Here is a 21,647-nt window from a genome sequence, read left to right as displayed (position 1 = left end):
CAAATCCATTTGTGGACAATAAACCCTGCAGGGATAGTGAAGAAGAAGTACCAGGGGAAGGAACAAGATAGAGTGGCATAATGCTGAGCTACACTTGACTTCCAAAGAGGTTAGTAGCAGGAGGAATCAAGATCTTCTCCTAGTTATTGCAGCATTTATTGACACACTTGATAGTAGTGGCAGGTGGCAATTGCAATCCATACATGTCTCTGGCAACGTAAGCAGCAAATGTACCCAGCTGGAACAAAATAATGACATGGCATGCTCCTTTGTGTCACACTGAGCATATTTATTCTTTGTTGGCCCCAAACATAATAAATTGAAACCATAAAGATTTATTTGTCCCTCCCTGCTTGCTTGCTTTTGTTGCTGAGAATTCACACACAGATCTTGTTTCAGATCCCCATAACTCGCAAATCAATAGTCAATTAGTTTTTGTTACAATTTACTTTTGATTTGTGAGTAGGGACCACTCCCACTATTGAAACTTTTATTGGCCAGAGTTCTTGGTGTGCTTTTTTCTTGGTATACTCTAAGGAGCAGGCACACATACACCTGATTATTACAGAAAAGAAAGTACTCCATGCAGCTCATCATTAAACTGTGAACTCGCTCCTACAGGAGGCAGTGAAGACCACCAACTTGGATGGTTTTAAAAGAGGATTAGACAAATCGTGGAGGAGAGGGCTATCAGTGGCTACTAACCATAATGGCTATGCTCTGCCTCCACAGGCAATGATGCCTCTGGATACCAGTTGCTGGAAACCGCAGGAACTTGTGCTTGGGACTTTCTTGTGGGTTTCCCTTAAGCATGTGGTTGGCCACTGTGAGAACAGGATGCTGGACTAGATGGGCCACTGGCCTGATCCAGCAGGCTCTTATGTCCTCTGAAAAACCTGTCTAAAATACCTAGCAGCAATGTTGAAAGGAGAATTTATTTGATTCTTTCGATTTAACCTGTCTCTTTTTATTTAGCAAGCTGTTTGTTAGTAGCTATATATATATACAGTGGTACCTCGGGTTAAGAACTTAATTCTTTCTGGAGGTCTGTTCTTAACCTGAAACTGTTCTTAACCTGAAGCACCACTTTAGCTAATGGGGCCTCCTCCTACTGCTGCTGCACGATTTCTGTTCTCATCCTGAAGCAAAGTTCTTAACCCGAGGTACTATTTCTGGGTTGGCGGCGTTTGTAACCTGAAGCGTATGTAACCTGAAGCGTATGTAACCCGAGGTACCACTGTGTATGTGTGTATATATATATATGTGTGTGTGTGTGTGTGTGTGTGTGTGTGTGTGCATGTGTTCCCTGATTTTTAAGATTTTTAACATGGGCAATGAGCATTGATTGCAAATATGTTTATAGGCCTGGTGGAAATTCCTGCTCCACACATGTCCGCACATGGCCTTCCGCACATCCTGTTAGTAGCATCGCTTTAAATCCAAGCTAGTACAGCCTTGTGAATCTTGTGTGCTTCTCTTCGTCATGAAGAAACAGTGACTGCATTTCATGGTGATGGGTTGTAGACACATACACACATTTGGATTCCCACTCATCCAAGATAAATATCCTTTAGAGTCTGAGTTCAAGCAAAGAGCGATCAATATTCTCCTTCGGAACACTTTTGACTAAGTGATCATGATGCTACACTGTGATTTCTGCTACCAGCTGCTCCTTTGCAAACTTTTCCTACTAGCCAAGCACATTGGGGGTTTCTTCTCCAGTGGAGAGGTTTGTTTTGTTCTTAGCTGTTCGGTAGTGGCAGCTTGAAGCGAGTCTTCAGTCCCAGGGTTTTGTCAACGTCTTCCACGGGCTGCAAGCTGTGCCACTGTGCCACAGGCCTGCGAGGATTGGCCAGCATATCCGACCAGTGACGTAGCTGGTTGCCTGTTGCTCGGCAGCTGAGGAACAGCTTCCCAATCTGGTCATCTTTGGACACTTTGTCACGATCCCAGACAGAAATCACCAGGTCTACATTCTGGAAAGAAGACACAAAGCAATGAGATGAGAGAATAGAAAGAAGCATGGGGCAGTATGGAAGCTTTGAGGAATATGTATTCTTTTCAGGAAGCATACGCCCAGTGTGTACCTACAGGTACATTAAAGTAGTTTTAACACTGAGTGGGGAGAGCTTCATCACATTGCAGACACGATGTACAACATATCCTCCTCTTCCCATAAGGTTGCCTCTGTACTGTTATGTTCTCTAGATCAGGGATCAGGAACCTGTAGCCCTCTAATGCGCAACAACTCCAGCCAGCCAGGGAGTTGTAGTCCAGCAACATCTGGAGGGCCACAGGTTCCCCATGTCAGGAACTTGTCATAGTCTCGAGTAGGACCCTGGCAAAGACACATGCCCGACTGGCATGTTCTCTCCCTCCTGGTTGATCGTTCAGGAGCTCCATAAGCTTTCTTCTGCCTGAACATCACAGCTACCGATGCCAACAGACATCAGCACACTTAGGGATCTGCAGAGTCTTTGCAGCTTGTGTAACAGACCTCAGCAACTCAGCTTTTTGGCTAATCTACTTTATTTACACATAAACACACATGGAGCACTGCAACATGGCTCCCTCTCTCTCTAGCATCAGATAGCAAAGAGAGAGAACAAAGGACAATAGTCCCACTTCACGGAACACAGTAACACAAACATCCTGTCTCCATCACATCCCACTCTGTGGAGTCAAAACATATACCATCATGTGACAGACAACAATCCCATGACTGCAATCATGGATCAGGAATTCTAACACCCCACCCTTGTTTTAGATGTTATAGTAGTGGCATGGAATTCATCTATTTGCACTGCGGGAAATCTTTAAAGGCCACCATCCTGTCATCAGTACCAGTTATCACCCAACTGTTCCAGGATGTTGGACATACCAGTTACCATCCAACTGTCAGTCCCAACAGGAAACAACTGCATCATAAGGACCTGTGCCATTGGCCATGTCCCCATGGTGGTAGGCCTTTAAACTTTGCACCAACACCATGGGTTGAATGCATGGAAAAGCAGCCCCCATGATGCTGCAGAAATCATTGAAAGCTGTCTTGCCATTGGTCAGGCCCTTGGTCCACCTAGCTCAGTACGCTGATTGGCAGCAGCTCTTCAGAATTTCAGACGGGTCTGTCCTAGCCTGCATGCAAAGCAGATGCTCCACCACTGAGCTACAGCTTCGCACCATTAATGCAGGTGTTGTGTGGCTAGATATGAATATGGTGTTGAGATTCTTTTATTTGTAAGTTTTGTGTAAGTTTCCCTATGTGTAAAACCATTATGAGCCTTTGGTAGAGAAGGAGAGGCTCAGTAACAGATATGCAATAGTAAAAACAGCTGTAGCCATCAAAGCATATTTCAGTGTAACAAGAGAAGTGTTCGTAGCAGATCCTCTGCACAGGCAACAAGCAAAGATGTCCAGGTTAATGCTAATTCCCTAGAAACATGTGTCTGCCATGAAAAGGTGCCCTCTGGACAGAGGAAACATACCTGGATCAAGCTGAGGGGCACTTCAAAAACAAATGCCTCATTGAAGTAGGGATGTAATGTGTTTTTCTTTACACTTGTCTTCTTCTTCTTCCATCTCTTTTTGTTCAGAATAAGCTGCACTTTGACATAGGGATCTGGGATGGAGGAGGGAGAGGGGAAAGTCAGAAACTGTTGACAGTCTGAAGAAGGAATCTATATATTCCTACAATATAAGGGGGCTGTACTGAATAAGGTCTCTTTCTGAGGTCTTTATAAACCAAGTTAATTCAAAATGGGACCATTTTCCACAAGACCCCAACCTTACAAAGGGTTTCCTATCACCACATCCCAGGCTTTTGGACTTTAATCACACATCCTAACTCTGGAGCAGGGAACCTGTGGCTCTCCAGATGTTGCTGGACTCCAATGCCCATCAGCCCCAGCAACGCAGCAAGAGATGATGGGAGTTGTAGTCCAGCAACATCTGGGGGAATACAAGTTCCCCACCCCTCTCCTAGCTCCTTCATCACCACTTAGCTTTGCCAGCAGCAACAGTGTCTAGGACTCGGTGTTGGGTTTGGAGTGGGAACCCAGGTTCAAATCTCTTGCTCGTGAAACGTGTTGAATGGTCTTGTTGAGCCTTGGATGCAGCCTGTCCTTCCTTAAAGGGTCATCCTGAGACTAAACTGCTGTTCTGATATCTTTTGGAGGTAAAAGGTAAAGGTAAAGGTAAAGGTACCCCTGCCCGTACAGGCCAGTCTTGACAGACTCTAGGGTTGTGCGCCCATCTCACTCAAGGAGGCCAAGGGCCAGCACTGTCCGAAGACACTTCCGGGTCACGTGGCCAGCGTGACATCGCTGCTCTGGTGAGCCAGAGCCGCACACGGAAACGCCGTTTACCTTCCCGCTAGTAAGCGGTCCCTATTTATCTACTTGCACCCAGGGGTGCTTTCGAACTCCTAGGTTGGCAGGCACTGGGACCGAACAGCAGGAGCGCACCCCACCGCGGGGATTCGAACCGCCGACCTTTCGATCGGCAAGCCCTAGGCACTGAGGCTTTAACCCACAGTGCCACCCGCGTCCCTTTTGGAGGAGGCAAGGATAATTCCTTGCTAGTTTCTAAAAAATAAGACTCGCTGAGATTTGACACAGTTCCCTTATCTTAAGATGTAAATCTTTGCCCTAAAGTATTGTTCCAGCAGCATGATCTGAATATCAGCAGCAGCAGACAAGCACATTCTCTGTCATGGCATAAGAGATAGGTGTGCAGCTCTTATGATTGAGGCATCTTTCCTATTTTCAAGGGCAGTGGGAAGTCAGGGCAAGATAGCTGGCATGGTGTCCTCCAGGTTGTAGTAGGTCAAAGATGATCCTAGCCTTCCAGACTTCATTTGAGGGGCCCCTACATCTATTTCACATCCCTTCACTTTGAACAGTGAGCTCCAGCTATCCTTTCCCATTACCTGACAGGCCATGTGCATCCATCCGCTTGAGCTTTTTGGCTTCCACGATGACCACAGTTAATTTGCTGGTGCTGGGAACATATCGGAGTGAGAAGCAAATCTCCCCAAGGCGCTCTTGCTGTTGCAAGAAGAAAAAGGCAGGAGGAAGAAGGAAGATTAAATATAACAATTTTCAACCCACTGACAAACTAAGAGCAGAAACTGAAGGCCCAATTGTGGAGTGTCCAAGTCTCAAAGCTGCCTGGGAGCCATGATCACTGTCCTTCAAAGTCCTTTCCCTGACCACAGAAGAAGATGTTGTGATGAGATGGAGATTAAAGAAGGGCTCTCCAACTATGCAAAGAGATGTTCTCCTCTCAAATCAAATTGATTCCACTCCATTTCCCCCCAATCTAAATGGACGCTCCTATGAAGCTGTTATTAGCCACACTAGGGTTAATGTAGGAAATTACAGGAAGGAACCAAACATCTACTTGTCTCTATCCGCTACCTCAGGCAGGGCTGATAGCAGTTTTGGCTAAGGGGGTGATTTAGTTCTAGGAAATGTCATGGATTCCCCTTTGGCAGCACTAGTAACTCTCATCAAAACTGAATCAGCCCATGGCTATTTAAAAGTTGGGAGGGATCGCCCACATGACAACTGTATTGGCTGGATACACTATTCCATGTGGGCATTTAGAGAATAATACTGCTTCTGTTCTAAGGGCATGTACAAGCATACCTTTAAGGGGGGGGAGGGGTTGCCATATAGTTTTCTTCCACAAGATGAAAACGATTTTTTCCCTGTACTTCAGAGCAACTTGAATGCTGATTGAGCCATCTGTCTTGTCATTCCCCACCCCCAGGCAAGAAGCCTGCCTTCCTATTATATCAATATTGTACCACCTGCTAGTTTATTTGATGGAATGTTCTTTCATTGCTTTGATTTTTATTTATTTAAACAAACCACAATATATATTTTTAAGTAGAAACACTTTCTTGGGAATATGAGTTTGCAATGTCACAGGAATCAATCAATCACCACGGTGCACAAGCAGCTTCTGCTACAGACCAAGAGAATCAGTGTTCTCAGAATTTGATTCTAGAGGAAACAAGGATCCCTCCAGACATCCTTTTTGTTGTGTATTGTGGATGAGATGGATCAGGGTGGCCATGTGTGATTCTGCTTTTAATGCTGTTTGCTCCTGCAAAATTTTTGCTTCATTTTTGAGCATGTAGCATAGCTTTCTGTTGACATACAAGTAGTTTTTCACAGCAGAAAAATTCCATTTGGGGATGGGGGTGTCCCATTGTTGTTGCGATATAGTGCTACATTGCCCCTCCAGATGGCAATACAATCGTACCTTGGTTTTTGAACAGAATGCGTTCTGAAAGTCCATCCGACTTCCAAAACATTTGGAAACCAAGGTGCAGCTTCTGATTGGCTGTAGGAGTGTCCTGCAGCCAATCAAAAGCCTCAGAAGCATCAAAAGCTGAGCTGGACGTTTGGCTTCCGAGGCAAAGTTTGCAAACCAGAACACCTACTTCCGGGTTTGCGGCATTCGAGTTCCAAGTTGTTCATGAACTAAGCTGTTCAAAAACCAAGGTACAACTGTACTGTAATAACATTGGGGAAGTATAATGGAACAACTGATAAACGGGAATGACATGTGTATAGCCCAGTATAAACCCGCCCCTAGTGCACTATTATTACCTGAAGGTCATGTTGCTGAATACACCCACCCAAAAAACACAATGGTTTGTGAAAAGAGTATATTGGCCTCAGCCTTCTAATTATGTTAGGTCTTTGCACAACCTAAACTGTTGTATCCTATCTGCTATATTCACTACATAGTGCTCTCTAGACCAGGGCTGGGGAATCCTAGGTCTGGGGTCAAATGTGACCCTCTAGTCTGCTTTATCTAGCCCTCAAGACTCTCCCCAGAGCACTGCTCTTTGAGTGCTTTGGGTTGGCTGGAAAGTGTCCTTCAACTCTGATGGCCCTACTTGCTCAACAGGATGAAGAATTGTGTGTGTGTGTGTGTGTGTGTGTGTGTGTGTGTGTGTGTGTGGAAGTGAGGCTACTACACAGAGATAGCAGTCATGTTTACTGCACTGCCCACTTTTGCCTCTGGCCCCAGCCACCATTGGTCTGTGGATCCCAGAAGGTTGTTCAGAAAGGAATGTAGCCCTTGGGCAGAATAACATTCCCAACATTCTGCTCAAGAGGAATATACAAGTTCCACAGCAGTAATCAGAAAATAAGAATTGCCTTGCTAGGGCCAAGATACTATCAAACTCATTTCTCTGCCTACAGTAGCTACCAGCCAGGAACCATGGGGAATTCTCAAGCAGCGCATGATCATTTTTTTCAATTAAAGCTTCCTTAGCCTTTCCTCAACGGTTCGGGATAATAAAGATGTGCTTCAGAAAGCCAGTGTGATTTCAGCCTTGCTTTTGCCCTCTGCTGTTCATTGTAAATGCCTTTGGCTATACACAATAAATTGTTTGATTGATTGATTGAGAAAGCCAGTTTTATCCTGAGGCACATTGGCATTTGCTATCACCAAACAATAGGGATTAATCATTGAAACTCAGTTGTCTGAAGGAATGTCATGAGCAATAGATGACATGACTACTACTCTTTGGACAAAATGGTAAATGTTAATGAAACGCCTGTGGGCATTGCTTCTTACAACCCTTCAGAGTACCTAATGTTCCACTGTTTGGGATACACCTATTCATGTTCGTTTACTATGGATTAGTTATGTGTTAAATACAATTAAACTACATTTCATAGTCTGGAATAGTATGAATGCAGGATACATGATCATGGGAGAGGTGAGGCATATGGACCCAGAGGGAAGTAGCTACTCCAGGTTGATTCACACATCCTGCTTACATCTGCCTCTGCATTCAGTGGGCTACTTGCTGACACATTCCCTCCCTTGTTGTTGGTATGCCCTTATTTAGCCCAAGGATGGTGGCTCTCCAGATGTTGCATCATCTCCTACCATTGGCCATGCGCTGGCTGTGACTGACAGAAGCAGGAACCAAACAACTTCTGGAGAGCCCCAGTGCACCATCCCTGATCCAGCCCTTCCTTGTTCCTCTATGTAGCCTCTAGGCAGTGAACTATTGATGAGACAGTTCCCTCTAGAAAGTGTCAGTTCCTAGGAGGCACTTTGCTCCTGTGACTCAAAGGGACCTCAGATTGACTTTATATGGCCAGCCTAGCCTGTGGCAGCCACAGGTTTGTGTCAAGGAGGCTGTGTGCATTCTGGACAACTTCAGCTTGTCTGTACATACTTAGAATTAATGAACAGGCCTTCCTTCCAGACTTTATTATCCAGATAGACTAGATATGACCAATATTAGCAGTGCTATTACAACTGAAAATGGCTCTCTAGCTACTTGTCTGAGCTAGAAGTGATCCAGTTGTCAATCTGGGCACTTCTTGATTAGTTAGTTCTATAAGAGAATGAAAGCAGAAACAAGTTTTGTAAAAATATCTTGATTTAAATAATAACTATATAGTGTGTGCCTGTTCCCAAACCCTTATGACAATAAGTAGTCGGATATAAAGTTAGAGCTTGGCTTTATCCCAGCGGCATAAGTAAAAGAAATCTCTTGCTGCTGTTGACAATCCTGCAGCCATGCAGACATTCCTTTTAACAACATCCATTCATTACATCCCCTTCCATGCTTGGCAAAGCCTTGTATTTAAAGAAACAGATTTGAAATATTATATAATACAGAAAAATACATACAAGTATGTACAGTCACTGAGCAACTTTTGTTTGTCCTCATATACTTAAAACTGATGGACAAGGCTTCCTTGTATAGGGGTTTCCATACAATTTCAGTCTTGGAACTTGTCTTTTTGGAAATTGCATGCTAACCACACCCCTTTTTGATAGTATTCTCAGACAAGGTATTTTAGAAAGTGTTTAACAGTTATAGCCTATTTACAGGTAAGTAGCCGTGTTGGTCTGCTGTAGTCAAAACAAAATAAAAAAATATCCTTCCAGTAGCACCTTAGACAAACTTAGTTGGTCTCTAAGGTACTACTGGAAGAATTTTTTTTATTTTGTTTCAGTTAAAGCCTGTGCTGCTTTGTTTCTGACCATAGCCTCTCCTACACCCCTGGCTTAGCCTTCCATCCTGTTTTGCTGGCTCACAAAAGTTGAATATGCAGCAAACACGCTATGTCATACTTTGTTTTGGAAAACCTCTACAAAACAGAATGGAAAAAAGACTTTGGTTTTATCAGAACCAAAATCAGAATTGATGTTTTGGCACACTGTTCTCAGACTGCAAAGGATTTGCATTCCAACCTACAAAAAAATTAGCACAATTTGCAACATACGCCACCCTGCAAGTGGCAGAAATTATATAACTTCCAGTATGGCAAACTCCTTATGTAATCAACTTATATAATGAAGCGTGTATAATTAGAGCATTTTTTGATTGGACGCCATTGGTCAAATCAGTTGATATTGTGACTAAATGGATCCATTTGGCATTTTCTTTTCACAGAATTTCAGGCTAACAACAAACCCTTTTTGTGATGTGATATTTTGATGGAAGCAGTTTCTTTATCCTGTACATTGATCTGTGGGCTTGCCCTAGCAGGTTTTGCAAGGGCATGGGGTAATGAGCAATAACTCCCCTCTGAACATTGTGCAGCCTGGCCCTATGTTGTTGCTTCAGCTGGCACAGCAGAAGTGAAAACCTGTGCTAAACTAGCTAAGTTGGCATCCTTGGCAAAGGCAGGTGTTGCTGCACAGCATAGGACTAAGTCACAACATCAAAAAGCATGTGTTGTCCATACCATGTTCAGAATCAGTCTGAGCATGTCTGCTCAGTTATCCATGCTCAGGTAACCACCAAGTTAGACTACTGTATGTGCAGCCGCCTTTGAAAACAGCAATTAGTGCAGAATAAATGGGATTGCACCTATGCTATGCTAAGCCAACTACATAGGCTTCCAGCCTGTTTCCTAATTTAAAATGCTGCTTTTGACCTTTAAGGCACTTCATGGCATAGGATAAGGGTGCTATCTCCTCGTGAACCTAGTCATACATACAGATCTTCAATAGAAGGCTTCCTGTGGCTGCTTATCATCTGAGGACCTGAAAGGGCCTTCTCAGTGGTAGCATCCTACCTGTGGAACACTCTCCCCAGAAAGACTCACCTGCTGTTTGCTTTATTGTCATTTCAGTGCCTGGCAAAGACTCCTTAAAATTATTTTGCAGAAGTTTTTTAGATGCAACTTTAACACCACTCACCATTTTGTGCTGCTTTTACCACAGTGACATTTAGCTTATTTTACTTTTTTGTATTCACATTTTGTTTTTATTATTTTTTGTAACCCACTCTGGGAGACACTTGCAATGCCCAGAGGATTTGCCACACTGCTTGATAATACCAACCTCCATCTTGCTGGCTTCAGTGAGCTCCTGCCATTGCTCAATGACGTGCTGCAAATCAACATCACCAAGAGGGATCCGCATCTCACCAATGATGTCGTGCTTGGAGAAGCGGTTGAAATCGTACACCTGCATCACCAGTGTGGATTCTGCTATATCTGCCTGGGGTATCTGGCAAGGAGGAAAGAGGGAGAAAGCAAACTGATTTCCAGCTTTTTCCAGTAGGCCTAAATTGCAGGCCTGCCTAAAGTTGTATGGTGTGTCTGGCCATACAGATGCTGCTGAATCCCTAGCCTCTGGCCATGCTTGCTGGGGCTGAGGGCAGTTGTAGTTCAGCAACATCTTGAGGACCAAAGGTTGCCCACAGCTATTTTATGGGTTTAATGCAAGAATTATTGTGTTTGGTACAGGAATGTCATACTTCAGCATAACAGACTGGGCTGAAAGTCCACAGTGTATAGCACTGTCTCCAACAATGGACAGAAAGATAACCCAAGGAAGCTTATAAGCAGAGGGAAATAACTATCTACTGCCATTTGTCCACACCAACTGGTACTCAGCTCTTGCCACTGTGCCAACGTGGCACCAGCCTGCCTCCCACTTCACCCCTGACCCTCTCAAGAACTGGCCATGACCCCAGTGTTGGGAAGCCAAGTAAGCAATGTCACCCTGCCCTGCCCTGCCTATTGCCAGGTGGAAGACACTGTGCTTGCTATCACGTGAGCGCGAGATATTAGTCTCAACGAGACAATTTGCTGGCCATTTAAGGGGGTGTAATCTCAGTCAAATCAATTAAACTACACCAGATTGGTAATGCTGATTTTATCTTCCCCTTTCCCCAAGGTCTTTTAATTGATTTTCTGCATAATGTAAACAAATCTACACACTGCAATGCTAAAATGGATATAAGTGGAGGAATGAACTGATTGATAGAGGTGACTACCTCCTACCTTAAAAATGAAGCTCTCATTGAAAACAGGGTTCAGTGTCTTACGGTAAACCTTTGTCTCATACTTCTTCCTCATATCAGATGTCAAGTAGGCAATCACATAGGGATCAGAAGTGCCTCCGCTGTCCATAGCCTTAAGATCTGCCGCCTGCTTCACTCCAACCTTCATCTTAAAGAGAATCAACACCAAAGCATTTAACACCATAGAATGGCTTACATACCCTTAGACACTGCAGAAATAGGCTACAGCTGGAGTGAGGGAAACCAAGGCTACATATGCTATGGAAAAGCAGGAAAGTTAGAAAAAACTGTTCCGAGTAGCAGAGGATAGGAAGGAATCAGATGAAAAAAATGCTATTAGGATGGCATAACTGATGTAAGCTATAGTGTCATGACTGGCTCGATGCAGAGCAGTGGGGGGAGGCACCAGCTGGTGAACCCCCAAGGGAACCCCACGGGGAAGAAGGCTCAGAATCTGGAGATTGGTGGTGGGATGGCGATGCATGGTCAGAGAGAGAAGAGGGAGCAGACTGGGAGGATGAAGAAGTGTCAGAAGCTGAAAAGAAAACAGGGTTTAGTGAGCAGGAAGAGGCTGTGGCAGATGGCAGCCCAGAATCAGAGGCAGAAGTAGAAGCGGCCAAGAGGCAGAGATGAGGCAGGCTGCTAAAGAAGACATGGAGTCTCCCCCTCCTGCTGTGACCAGCTCCCCTCCCTTCTGGATTCCCAGAACCTGAAGAGGTATGAAGAGGGTGGAACAAAAAGAGACATGATGATGGAGCCTTAGGCTGCTGCGGAAGGAACCAGGGGAGGAAGAGACTTAAAGAACGGTGGGCAGGTGGGGACCTTCAATCCTTACAACTACAATTGGGGAAAGACCTACTAGGAAGGGTTGCTGTGGCCACTAGGATTGAGTTTTTTTGTGTCTTTGAATAAAGAGTTAACTTCACTGACATCAAGTGCTTATTGTTTTATTGCTGACCTCCTGATTCCAGCTTTGGACATATGGGCTGGGTGACAATGAAGGAAAAGCCAGCTATACTGACAATGGCTGGGACTGATCATTAAGGAAGCAATTGTAAGCTCCCAGGAAAGGCAGCTGAGGAGCAGTCCCATTAGGGTGTTTTCTCTGGCATGAAATCTCCCCACCTCCATTTTAGGATTGCTCTGTTGTAGAGTAGGGGTGTGTGTGGATATAAATCTGGTTATGTGAAAATGAAAGATTTTGAATGCTGGAAGGAGGGAGAAAGGAAGAGGTTGTGATAATATAGCTTTATAATAAAAGAGGGTCACAAATATTTCACCCTGGGATTTGAGAATCATACCTCCTGGCTACGGAAGTCATACTCCAGAGAATATTGCAGCTGTCCTCGCTTCTCATTCTGCAGTCCACCCTCCAGGTCATCGATATCAGGTTGGATCTATTGTCAAGACAGCAGCACCCTCTCTTTATGGACAATTTTAAGACAGAAGAGGCAGTTTGCTAAGCGTATTGTACTTTATTCACTCTATATTCACTTGGTGGCAAAATATCAGTTTAAAACCCATAGCTGATACATTAACAGCAATCAAAAATATAGTTGCTGTGAGTGAGCATTAAGGAACAGCCATTTTGGAACCAGGTAGTGAAAACTAGAGTGCCAATAGCAATAGCAAACGCAAACAAACCAAACAAGTAGACTGCTCTTTCAAGTTGGCTTTCCCCAAATATCAAGCTCTGAGAAGATCTCTCAAGTTTTCTTAATTTGCCCCTGCTTTGTGCATAGCATACCCCACCAGGGCACAATGGGGCAGCAATAAGACCTACCAGAGTGGCTTGGGTGAGTGAGCCATTGGTGCCGGGAAGGGCGATTTTCTCTTTCTTCTTGCGTTTCTTCCTACAACAACAGCACTTGATGATGCAGATGAGTAAGAGGAGGAGGACCAGGCCCACTGCGACAGCAATAGCTATGAGAGCCCATCTGGGTACTGTTCCAGCATTGGGAGAAAGAAAGAAAGAAAGAAAGAAAGAAAGAAAGAAAGAAAGAAAGAAAGAAAGAAAGGTGCTCATTCTTACTTTCTGTGTAGTGCACATTAATAAAAGCATCCTTGCCCAAAAGCAATGTTTGCATTCACATCTTAGATTAGCAAGCAGCCTCTTTGCCCCTTCCTTCACATCATGAGCAAACAAGCCAGGAAGTCTTAAATTAACCATAGTTTACTGTTTCATCTGGGATGCAGGTGGCGCTGTGGTCTAAACCACAGAGTCTAGGGCTTGCCAATCAGAAGGTCAGTGGTTCAAATCCCTGACCTGGAAGCTGTCTGCGGACAAACACCGGCTCCCTCGGCCAGTAAAGCGAGATGAGCGCCGCAACCCCAGAGTCATCCGCGACTGGACCTAATGGTCAGGGGTACCTTTACCTTTACCTTTACCTTTACTGTTTCATCTGGAGCTGGAAACCATAGCTTCCTCATTCAGAACAAGCCAGGATGTTGAATCATGGTTTGAAGTTGACTTAATATGTTAGCTTGTTCCAAAACTGATAACCATGGTTTCCAAATCAGGACAAAATGGGAAAGTATGAATAAGAGACTTCCTGGTTTAATTGTGCACAAACAACAGGCTTTTTCATACCTTGGTTTATTAAGCCAAGATATGCTCATCCAAATGCAGTCAAAATCTTTGGGAATTCTACTATCACCTCCTAACATCAGGCAAATTATTGCATTTGTTTCATTTCACTTACTGGCTTATATCCTTCTGCTTTTAGGTCCTGCAAAATGCAGCAAGCAGCAAACAACTCAATGAACACAATTTATCAGAATAATCAATATAAAATGGCAAATTATAAATTGATCAGACAGGAATGTTGAAATCTAAGCCTTTACAGTCCTATCCATATAGCCACCAGGAAAATAGAAACTATTTTTTATGGTGCTTCTGTAAATCCTTTTAATTTCTGCTCTTCTTCAAGGGGGGGGGGGGGTGAAAAACAGTTCCTGAGCTAATCCCTCTTGTTTTTAATTCTTGTAATGATAACCACCAGGTGGCATAGTTGCTCCCCATGCTTGTTCCCCTTAGAGAAAACTGTTCTGGGAGAAGTAGAGGAAATTCATTTGTGCAAAATGTGTAATGCAGTCTCCCTCACGAAAACAGCCAAATAATTTCTTCTCTCACTTTATGTTGTCAAAGTCAATTTATAATAGACTGAAAAGGAAATGGAAAGAAACCAACCAATGGGAACACAGTGGTGGACATAGCTTATAAATGACTATCGGTGATTTGTATGCTCAACTTGACTATGGGCTTATTCACACTTTTCTTTCCTCTGCTCTTTCCAGGCAAGGTCCACACTTTAAAGCTCTGTGTCCAAGCATTGGGGATTCCCCCCCCCCCCGCTCTGTAGCTTTTCCTGTGAAAACCCACTCTCTAAAGCTGAATTGGAGCAAATGGCAATCCACAGAAAATCCAAATTGCCATTTGTTGCAGGGACAAAAAAAGAGCTTTAAAGTGTGCTCCTGTGCCTGGAAAGTGCAGGGCAAAAGGTAAGTGTGTCTCTTCTTGCCAAACATCTTCCTTTTCTTTTTTTCTTTTTAGAGGATAGCATCACAATTCTCTTTGTTATTCTTATTTGGTGCCTCACATATTTTCAGGGAAATGGGGAGAAGGCATGAGGGAAGAGAAGTGAAAAGAGTGAAGAGGCAGGAATCTGACCATCTGAAGGGTTCAAGTTGTCAAGAACTCCTGAGGCAAAATGTTCCACGATCATCAGCTGTGCAACAGCCATTGAAGTGAGCAGAAGTTGCTCAAGAACACATTGAGGAACTCCTGTTCATTTCAATTAAGCTTGTGGAGAAGATTTTGCCCTTCTTGTATTCTCCAATGTGTGCAGACCTACACAAAATGGTACTCCATTGTGCCTCGAGAGGAAATATAGCAAGTCAATGTAGAGAGGAATGGGGTGGGTTTGAATATGTTGAGTTGAATATGTTGAGTTGAATTAGCCAACGAAATTACTGTCCTTATGGGCTGCACTGAATTTCCTTAATGAACTGTACAACATGCAGAAGTTCTGGAAAAAGTCAAGTGAATTTCAGTTAAAACACATACACATATTTTGGAAGCTAAAACAGGAAGAAATAACGGCTTTAACTTAGAAAATCAAAATGAGGCCCATGACAAGGTCTTCCAGCAATCCTTTAAACATCACATTTGAGTCCACCCCACCCACCCTTTCATGCACTCACATGGAATTTTGTTAAGAAAGTCTTCAACGATGCTTGGCTGAGCAGTGGTCACAGCAGTGGTTGCCGTGAGGTTACTGGGGCTGCTAGGTGTAGTGCTGGTGTTAGACATTGTTCTGACTCAGGAAGGCAAGCTGGAAAAACAAATGGAATCGTTATTTCCTTTAAAAGTTTATGATCTTCCAACCTCACCTATGCAGGTTACAGTTCATAATAAGGGCCTAATTTGAACCAGAAATCAGAAGGCATTTTTAATACCAGCTCCTTAAGAAAAGAAAAATAAACAAGTACCACAAACAATCCTTTTGTAGCTACATCTAGCTTTCTAAAGTGTGAAGTAATAATAGAAATCTCCTCCTCTGAGCATGTACAGAGTGGAGGGGGCCATCCTAAGGTCCAATAAGGGAGGAATAAGCAGATTAACTTTTGTGGAAGACTCATTTGTCCCCTTTCCTGATCCACCCCAAAATGGCACACCCCAACAGAATGTATGTATTTCTTTGAACTGATAGAACTTGGAAGTGGGAATATTTCCAAATTTGAGAAGGGGACTTTTAAAATAAGGATTTTTTCATTATTTTCACATTACTTAGCCAAGTCCTAGCTAATAATACACAATAAATGAGTAAGACACATGGACTTTTCCCTTCCTTTCTACCTGCCTGCATATTGCCTGTTACCTATTCTGTAATCAGAACAAGGTGTGAAACTCCAACTCCGCCCTGGGGACACACTCACAAGAGGCACGTCAAATCAGGGCGGCAGATGCGTCAATATATTTGCCTATTTATCTTGGCTCCTGTCCCACATCCACTCATACTGAGAGTTAACATTTCTGTAAGCGAGCAAGAAACGCAGCTGGAAATAGCAAGCCATGCTTTCCAATCAATGCAAGAATGGTTTTTAAAACAACATTCCTTACTGGAGATTGCCTCTTCAACTTTCTTTTCAGCAGGTGAAGATTTTAAAAAATTGTAAACACAGATCATGAGCATTGCACAACACCATCCATTGGGGCCTGCCCTGTGTCTAAGGTTGACACCTTTTTCTTGATAGATGCTCTGTGCTAGGGTTGGAGACCCTGTAGCCCTACAAACGTTGCTGGACTACAACTTCCATTATCCATTGGCTATGCTGGCTAGGGCTGATGGGAGCTGGAGTCCAACCTGGAGGGCCACAGGTTAGCTGCCCCTGCAATAGGGCCTCCAGAATGCTCCTACGTATTCATAACTGCATGAAACAGACAAGATTGTTCAGCTTCACTCATGATTGTGAAAAGCTGATGCTTCCAGGCTTCTCGCTAGCATAACATTACTAAGTACACAGGAACTATCCTTGACAGGGCCAGCCCAAGACATTTTGTTGCCTGAGGCATAGAACAAGATGGTGCTTCCTCCCCTTGAATGTATTAGGCATCCAGAAGGTTAAAAAACAGAAGGGCAAGAAGCCAAATCACAAGAGACTATGCATTACATGTGATTCCTTTAAGCCGGGCAGCCACAGACTGCCTTGGCTTCCACTTTTGGCCAGGATGGGGGGTTCAGAGAAGAGCTGCGCTGACCCAGGCTTGACCTAATATCAGCAGAGGGGTTTCTTTTGCCAGAGTCTGGATACACAGACTTAGCTCGTCTGAACAACAGACTACAATGCATTCTAGCGACTGGGTTTGTTTCCACTAAAATAAGTAGGGACCAAGTGCTAAAAATCAGCCAGGGTGGGTTAAGAGAAGGAAAAAAGGATCAGTGGGTGGCTTAAACCTACTCCTTTCATACTAGTGGAGCCAAATCCACACCGTAACTCACAGGCTTTTAAATCACTTCCACAGGCTGTGGGGCTGCCTCTGGAACCACCAGCTGCAGAGACCTGACTCCCTAATGCCTTCCTGAGGTGCACACAGGATAAGTGTGTAAAGGGTTTTTTCTCTTCACCCATGACTTCAGACCACTGCTCCCCTGTCTCTTGCCCATCTTTCCACTCACTTCGGTTGTGGGCTGAATTTTATTTCCCCAAACCCAATCCAGTCTTCCTGCATTTCAGGCACACTCCAGGATAGTCAATGTCTTGATTCCTAGTTCTTAGCTGCAGTATTTCACCATCCAAGCCAACATTAATATAATATAATATAATATAATATAATATAATATAATATAATATAATATAATATAATATAATAATATAATACATAGGCATATAGATCTAAGTCTGTCCCCCAAGTTTCCCAGTAAAATGCCTGGATGCAGCTCTGTTTGGATCATTATTCTCACCACCACTACAGCAGATACCTTTCCACCACAGACAGAAGTGATAGGTGGTCCCTGGGTCCTGTTCCCCCCACTTGAAAAAAAATACTTGGGCCTGTGGGGCACTGCAGTTCACCACTTCCACCATAAGAAAATGTGACTTGTTTCCCACTCTGACATACGTAACAAAGCACATCTTTGAAACTGTACTGTGTGTTTTGCTCTGGTGGAGGTAGTTGGAAATAATGAACTGTAAGGGCACAACTCCCAACACATATTTGTACCTCTCCATCCCTGGGGAATAGGGGAAACTATCAAAGGATATTGTACACTGTGAAGAACCAAAATAAGCAACTTTTAGTGCTGCAAGAGCACATAGCAACCAGAACAAAAATGCACAAAGAATGCACATTTTTATATGGGTTGTGATTCCCCAAGATAAGGCAAGCTATACTCCTAAATAATACAGCCTATATAATAATAGCAATATAATACTAATAATATCCTACACAATAATAGCAAACTCAGAGAAGGGTGGATTCCTATGCAACCTAAATGGCAGCAGAGGGAGGTATCAGTAGGCTCAGAGAAACCTTAAGGAAGTATAAGAATGGTAAACCCTAAGGCGGGGGATGGGCAGACCCCAAAACACCCAATGGGTACTGAACATGTTCAAAATAGCCACAGAATACTGACTGACTGTTGCAGAAGTGGGCAGAAAGGAACATCCTTGGAAAGGGTTTTGCCAGTTAATTGCAGTAGTAGCTGGCGGGGCTGTGCAGGCTGCATTGCTTTACTGACTTCTCAGTACCGCACATCACTGCCAGTTACTGAGAGGGAAGGGGATGGGGCAATGCAGCAGGGAGCTTGGCATGGTGCAGTTCAGCAGCGGAATCAATCCAGTGCTCCCCACACTGCACCTGCACCATGCTGAGCTGAGCTCTCTGCCCTGCCCTGCCTTACCCCATGCCCTCCCAGTAACTGACAGGGACTTGCAGAATTGCAAAATGAGTCGGGCAACACAGCCACACCTGCGCAACTGCTACTGTCTGGTTAGAACCCCGAACTGGACCATCCTTACTGAAATGTTTTGTGGCAGTTCTCACTTTTTGAATCTATTCTTCTGCTCTCTATATTATACTCTGGTATCCCTGTGCTGCCTTAAGGGCAATTTTTGTCCCTTTGCTGCTGCCTTTCATCCAGTGGCAAGGCAGCAGCAGCAGCCATCAGCAGCTACACCAGCCTGGTGGAAATTCCTTAACATGTCCCAAGAGCACCTTGCCGTAGACTTTGGGTGGTTGAGATGAGAACAAGAATGGAGAGGAAGCCAGCCCCTGCAGCTCCTGCTCTGACACTGTGAGGTCTCTGGAAAAAGGGCCACTATAATGGAAGAGCAATAACAGTAGGGCATTCTAGGGCAGGGATTGTGAAGCCCACCAGGTGCTTTTGGACTCCCATTCCATCAGCCGAAGCCAGCATAGTTAATGGTCATGGATGACAGTAGTTGCAGGGGCAGGTTGCCAATGCAGTAGGGGAACAGCAACATTCAGAGGACCCCAAGCTCTGGCTAGCCCAAACCCACTTGCTTGAATAGGCTGTAGCTGAAGCTCAAACAGAAGCTTTTGCTTCAGTGATTCTATCTCTGGATAGTACCGAAATGTAAGAGCGTTTACATCTGACGGTGGGTAACAAGTGCATGAAAATGTCCTTTCCAATGAAATATTGATTGCACACTACTCTACGAGGCGCTGTGAAAGATCAGAAATGAATGTACCCCCATTAAACATGCCACTATTAAACAAAGCAGAAAATTGTTTTCTAATATAATTCTCCTCCTAGGCCTGGAGAAGATGTACAGGCTGGGAGAAGACATTAATTTCTAACAGAGTGTTGAAGGTGGTATGACAGAGGCATCATTTTTGATAGCATGCACACTCATTCATTTTGGTTCAAGCAGATTTCGCTTGACTGTGAACTGCCCTCATTCTCCAAATTCCATAGAAATAACTTGATGTTGTCAGCAAAGCTGGCCACCTCACTGTTCAAGTCTAACTCTAGATTTATGAACAGGATAGAAAGCACTGGCCCCACTGATCCTTTGGAGCCCCACTTCTTACATACCACCATTCTGAAAACTAACAATTTATTTCTACTTCCTACTTCCTGTAACCAGTTACACATCCATAAGAGGACCCCCCACTCTTATGCCATGGCAACTAAGTTTACTCAGGAGTCTTTCCTGAGATGCAGTATCTTCCATTCCTGTTCCAAATGTTCATTGACACTCTCAGAATGCTAAAAGTTTGGTGTGACAGGAGGGTTTACTTTTGCAGAAGCCATGATGACATTTCTTTGGGAAGAACTGTGCTTCTGTGCTTGGTAATTTTAACTCTAAAAAGACTTTCCATTTTTACAGTTTATTCATAGCAGCTAACTGGGTTATAATTCCCTTGATCCTCCTACCTATGGACCCTTAAAAAAAAACCCCAAAACCTGGGGTTACATTTCCTTCAGTTGGCTTCACCACAAAATCACCTTCAGTCTTAAAAGGCAGGAAACTATTACAAGTTGAAACAGTTACAGTTGTATAAAACAGATCAGAGATCTCTGGGGAATTAGAAATGAGCTGCTTCAGAAATCCAGTTTTTCAAAAACAACAACAACAACCATAGGCAGCTCTTAAGCATACCAGATGATGACAATTTAGAAGGCTGGGGAGTCACACATCTGCCTAAGCCACCAAATAATTAACAAATTCATGGGAAATCATTTCCACATCCACTTAATTCCTTTGCAATATTGGTTGCATTCGTACAACAATGCCAATTTGATCTTCACTTCTGAAATGCAGAAAGGGGGCTGGTATGTAACCCATATCTTAAATCCTCAGAATACATTTCTTGATGCATTTTGTTTTTCAAAAATAGTTTGTAATATATAATTCCTTTTTAAAAAAAAAATACCCCCCAAAACCCTGTATGTAACAACTTTACAGCCATCAAGGTAAGGCAGGCAGCTTTGATTTTTTAAAAATGCAAGTATTAATTGGAAACAGAAGCAAGACCACTTACGTTTTTTAGTTTCTCTTCATCATAGCTTAACAGAATCCTTCTTCCTGGTGTTTAGCCATTTCTCTTCCTACCTCACAGCTTGAAAGGAGCACATTGTGGCAAAACTTGTTGACCCTCAACTCAATGCACTGAATTTAATCCCCAACCGCAGGAATTGGCTGCCTTTTCTGCGTAAAGCAGAAGCTAAACCGGAAATTCTTCTTTGTCAACTGAGAAACCAGAAAGGTGATAGGAATGGCTCTGGTCAGCTCCACCTCAGTTGTTAAACTATGTACCTTTACACAGGAACTCTGGGCACTCCCCAGTGAGATGCTAATATTATAAGAGACCCACACAGCACTGTGACAGAGCTAACAGGCTCCATAAACTTGAGTTAATGGGCATCTGCATTCATGTGTTAGTTTGCATCAATAGAAAAAGACCTGCTGGAGGGGGAAAGTTAGTCTTTAGAGTTTAATCTTTTTTGCTGTTTCCACTGCTTTCTGTTACAGGTCTTTTTTGAAACTGATTGCAGATTGGATGGGAGAAGAAACAGGCTGGTATTCTGAGGGAAATGTTGTGTGGACATGTCAGATAGAATAAAAAGTTGCATACATGAGGAGCACCAATCCCACAATAAATACCCATGTGGAAGGAAATACCCATTGTCGGGGGGGGGGTTTCCAAACAGAAAAGAGAGCTCACCTTAAATTAATTTTATATTCCACTCTAACCGACTCAGAGATATGTTTGAGATATGCAAGACATCATCTCAGCAGCTTTCAATACCATTGACTATGGTATTCTTGGGGAGCAGCTGCCTGAGTTGGGGGTGGGTAGCACCGCTTT

At 43.7% G+C, this 21,647-nt stretch overlaps 1 protein-coding gene across 1 annotated transcript; it reads right to left on the bottom strand.

Moving 5' to 3' along the window:
- Positions 1–1,267: 1,267 nt before the first annotated feature.
- SYT8 (synaptotagmin 8) lies at positions 1,268–21,056 on the bottom strand. Its single transcript, XM_083425231.1, has 9 exons — positions 20,820–21,056; positions 15,512–15,642; positions 13,092–13,252; positions 12,610–12,705; positions 11,289–11,456; positions 10,342–10,509; positions 4,928–5,045; positions 3,486–3,619; positions 1,268–1,976 (listed from the first exon to the last, which is right to left on the bottom strand). The coding sequence occupies exons 2-9, from the start codon at positions 15,618–15,620 to the stop codon at positions 1,743–1,745; spliced, it is 1,188 nt and encodes a 395-aa protein (XP_083281357.1). The 5' UTR covers positions 15,621–15,642; positions 20,820–21,056; the 3' UTR covers positions 1,268–1,742.
- Positions 21,057–21,647: the final 591 nt, after the last annotated feature.

Source organism: Podarcis tiliguerta (assembly GCF_965153285.1).
Source record: "Podarcis tiliguerta genome assembly, chromosome: 1".
In the NCBI taxonomy this organism is placed as follows: Eukaryota; Metazoa; Chordata; class Lepidosauria; order Squamata; family Lacertidae; genus Podarcis; species Podarcis tiliguerta.
The sequence above is the reverse complement of the archived record's forward strand: the minus strand, read 5'-3'. Positions and strand labels throughout refer to the sequence as shown.

Bases quoted from the DNA above. Each gene is read 5' to 3' on its own strand.
- SYT8 (XM_083425231.1), bottom strand. From the start codon at position 15,620: ATGTCTAACACCAGCACTACACCTAGCAGCCCCAGTAACCTCACGGCA. The intron at 10,510-11,288 runs GTAGGAGGTAGT...CCTCCTTGCCAG, and splicing joins ATGAGAGCTTCATTTTTAAG to ATACCCCAGGCAGATATAGC. The intron at 1,977-3,485 runs GTATGTTTCCTC...TCTTCTTTCCAG, and splicing joins TGCCCCTCAGCTTGATCCAG to AATGTAGACCTGGTGATTTC.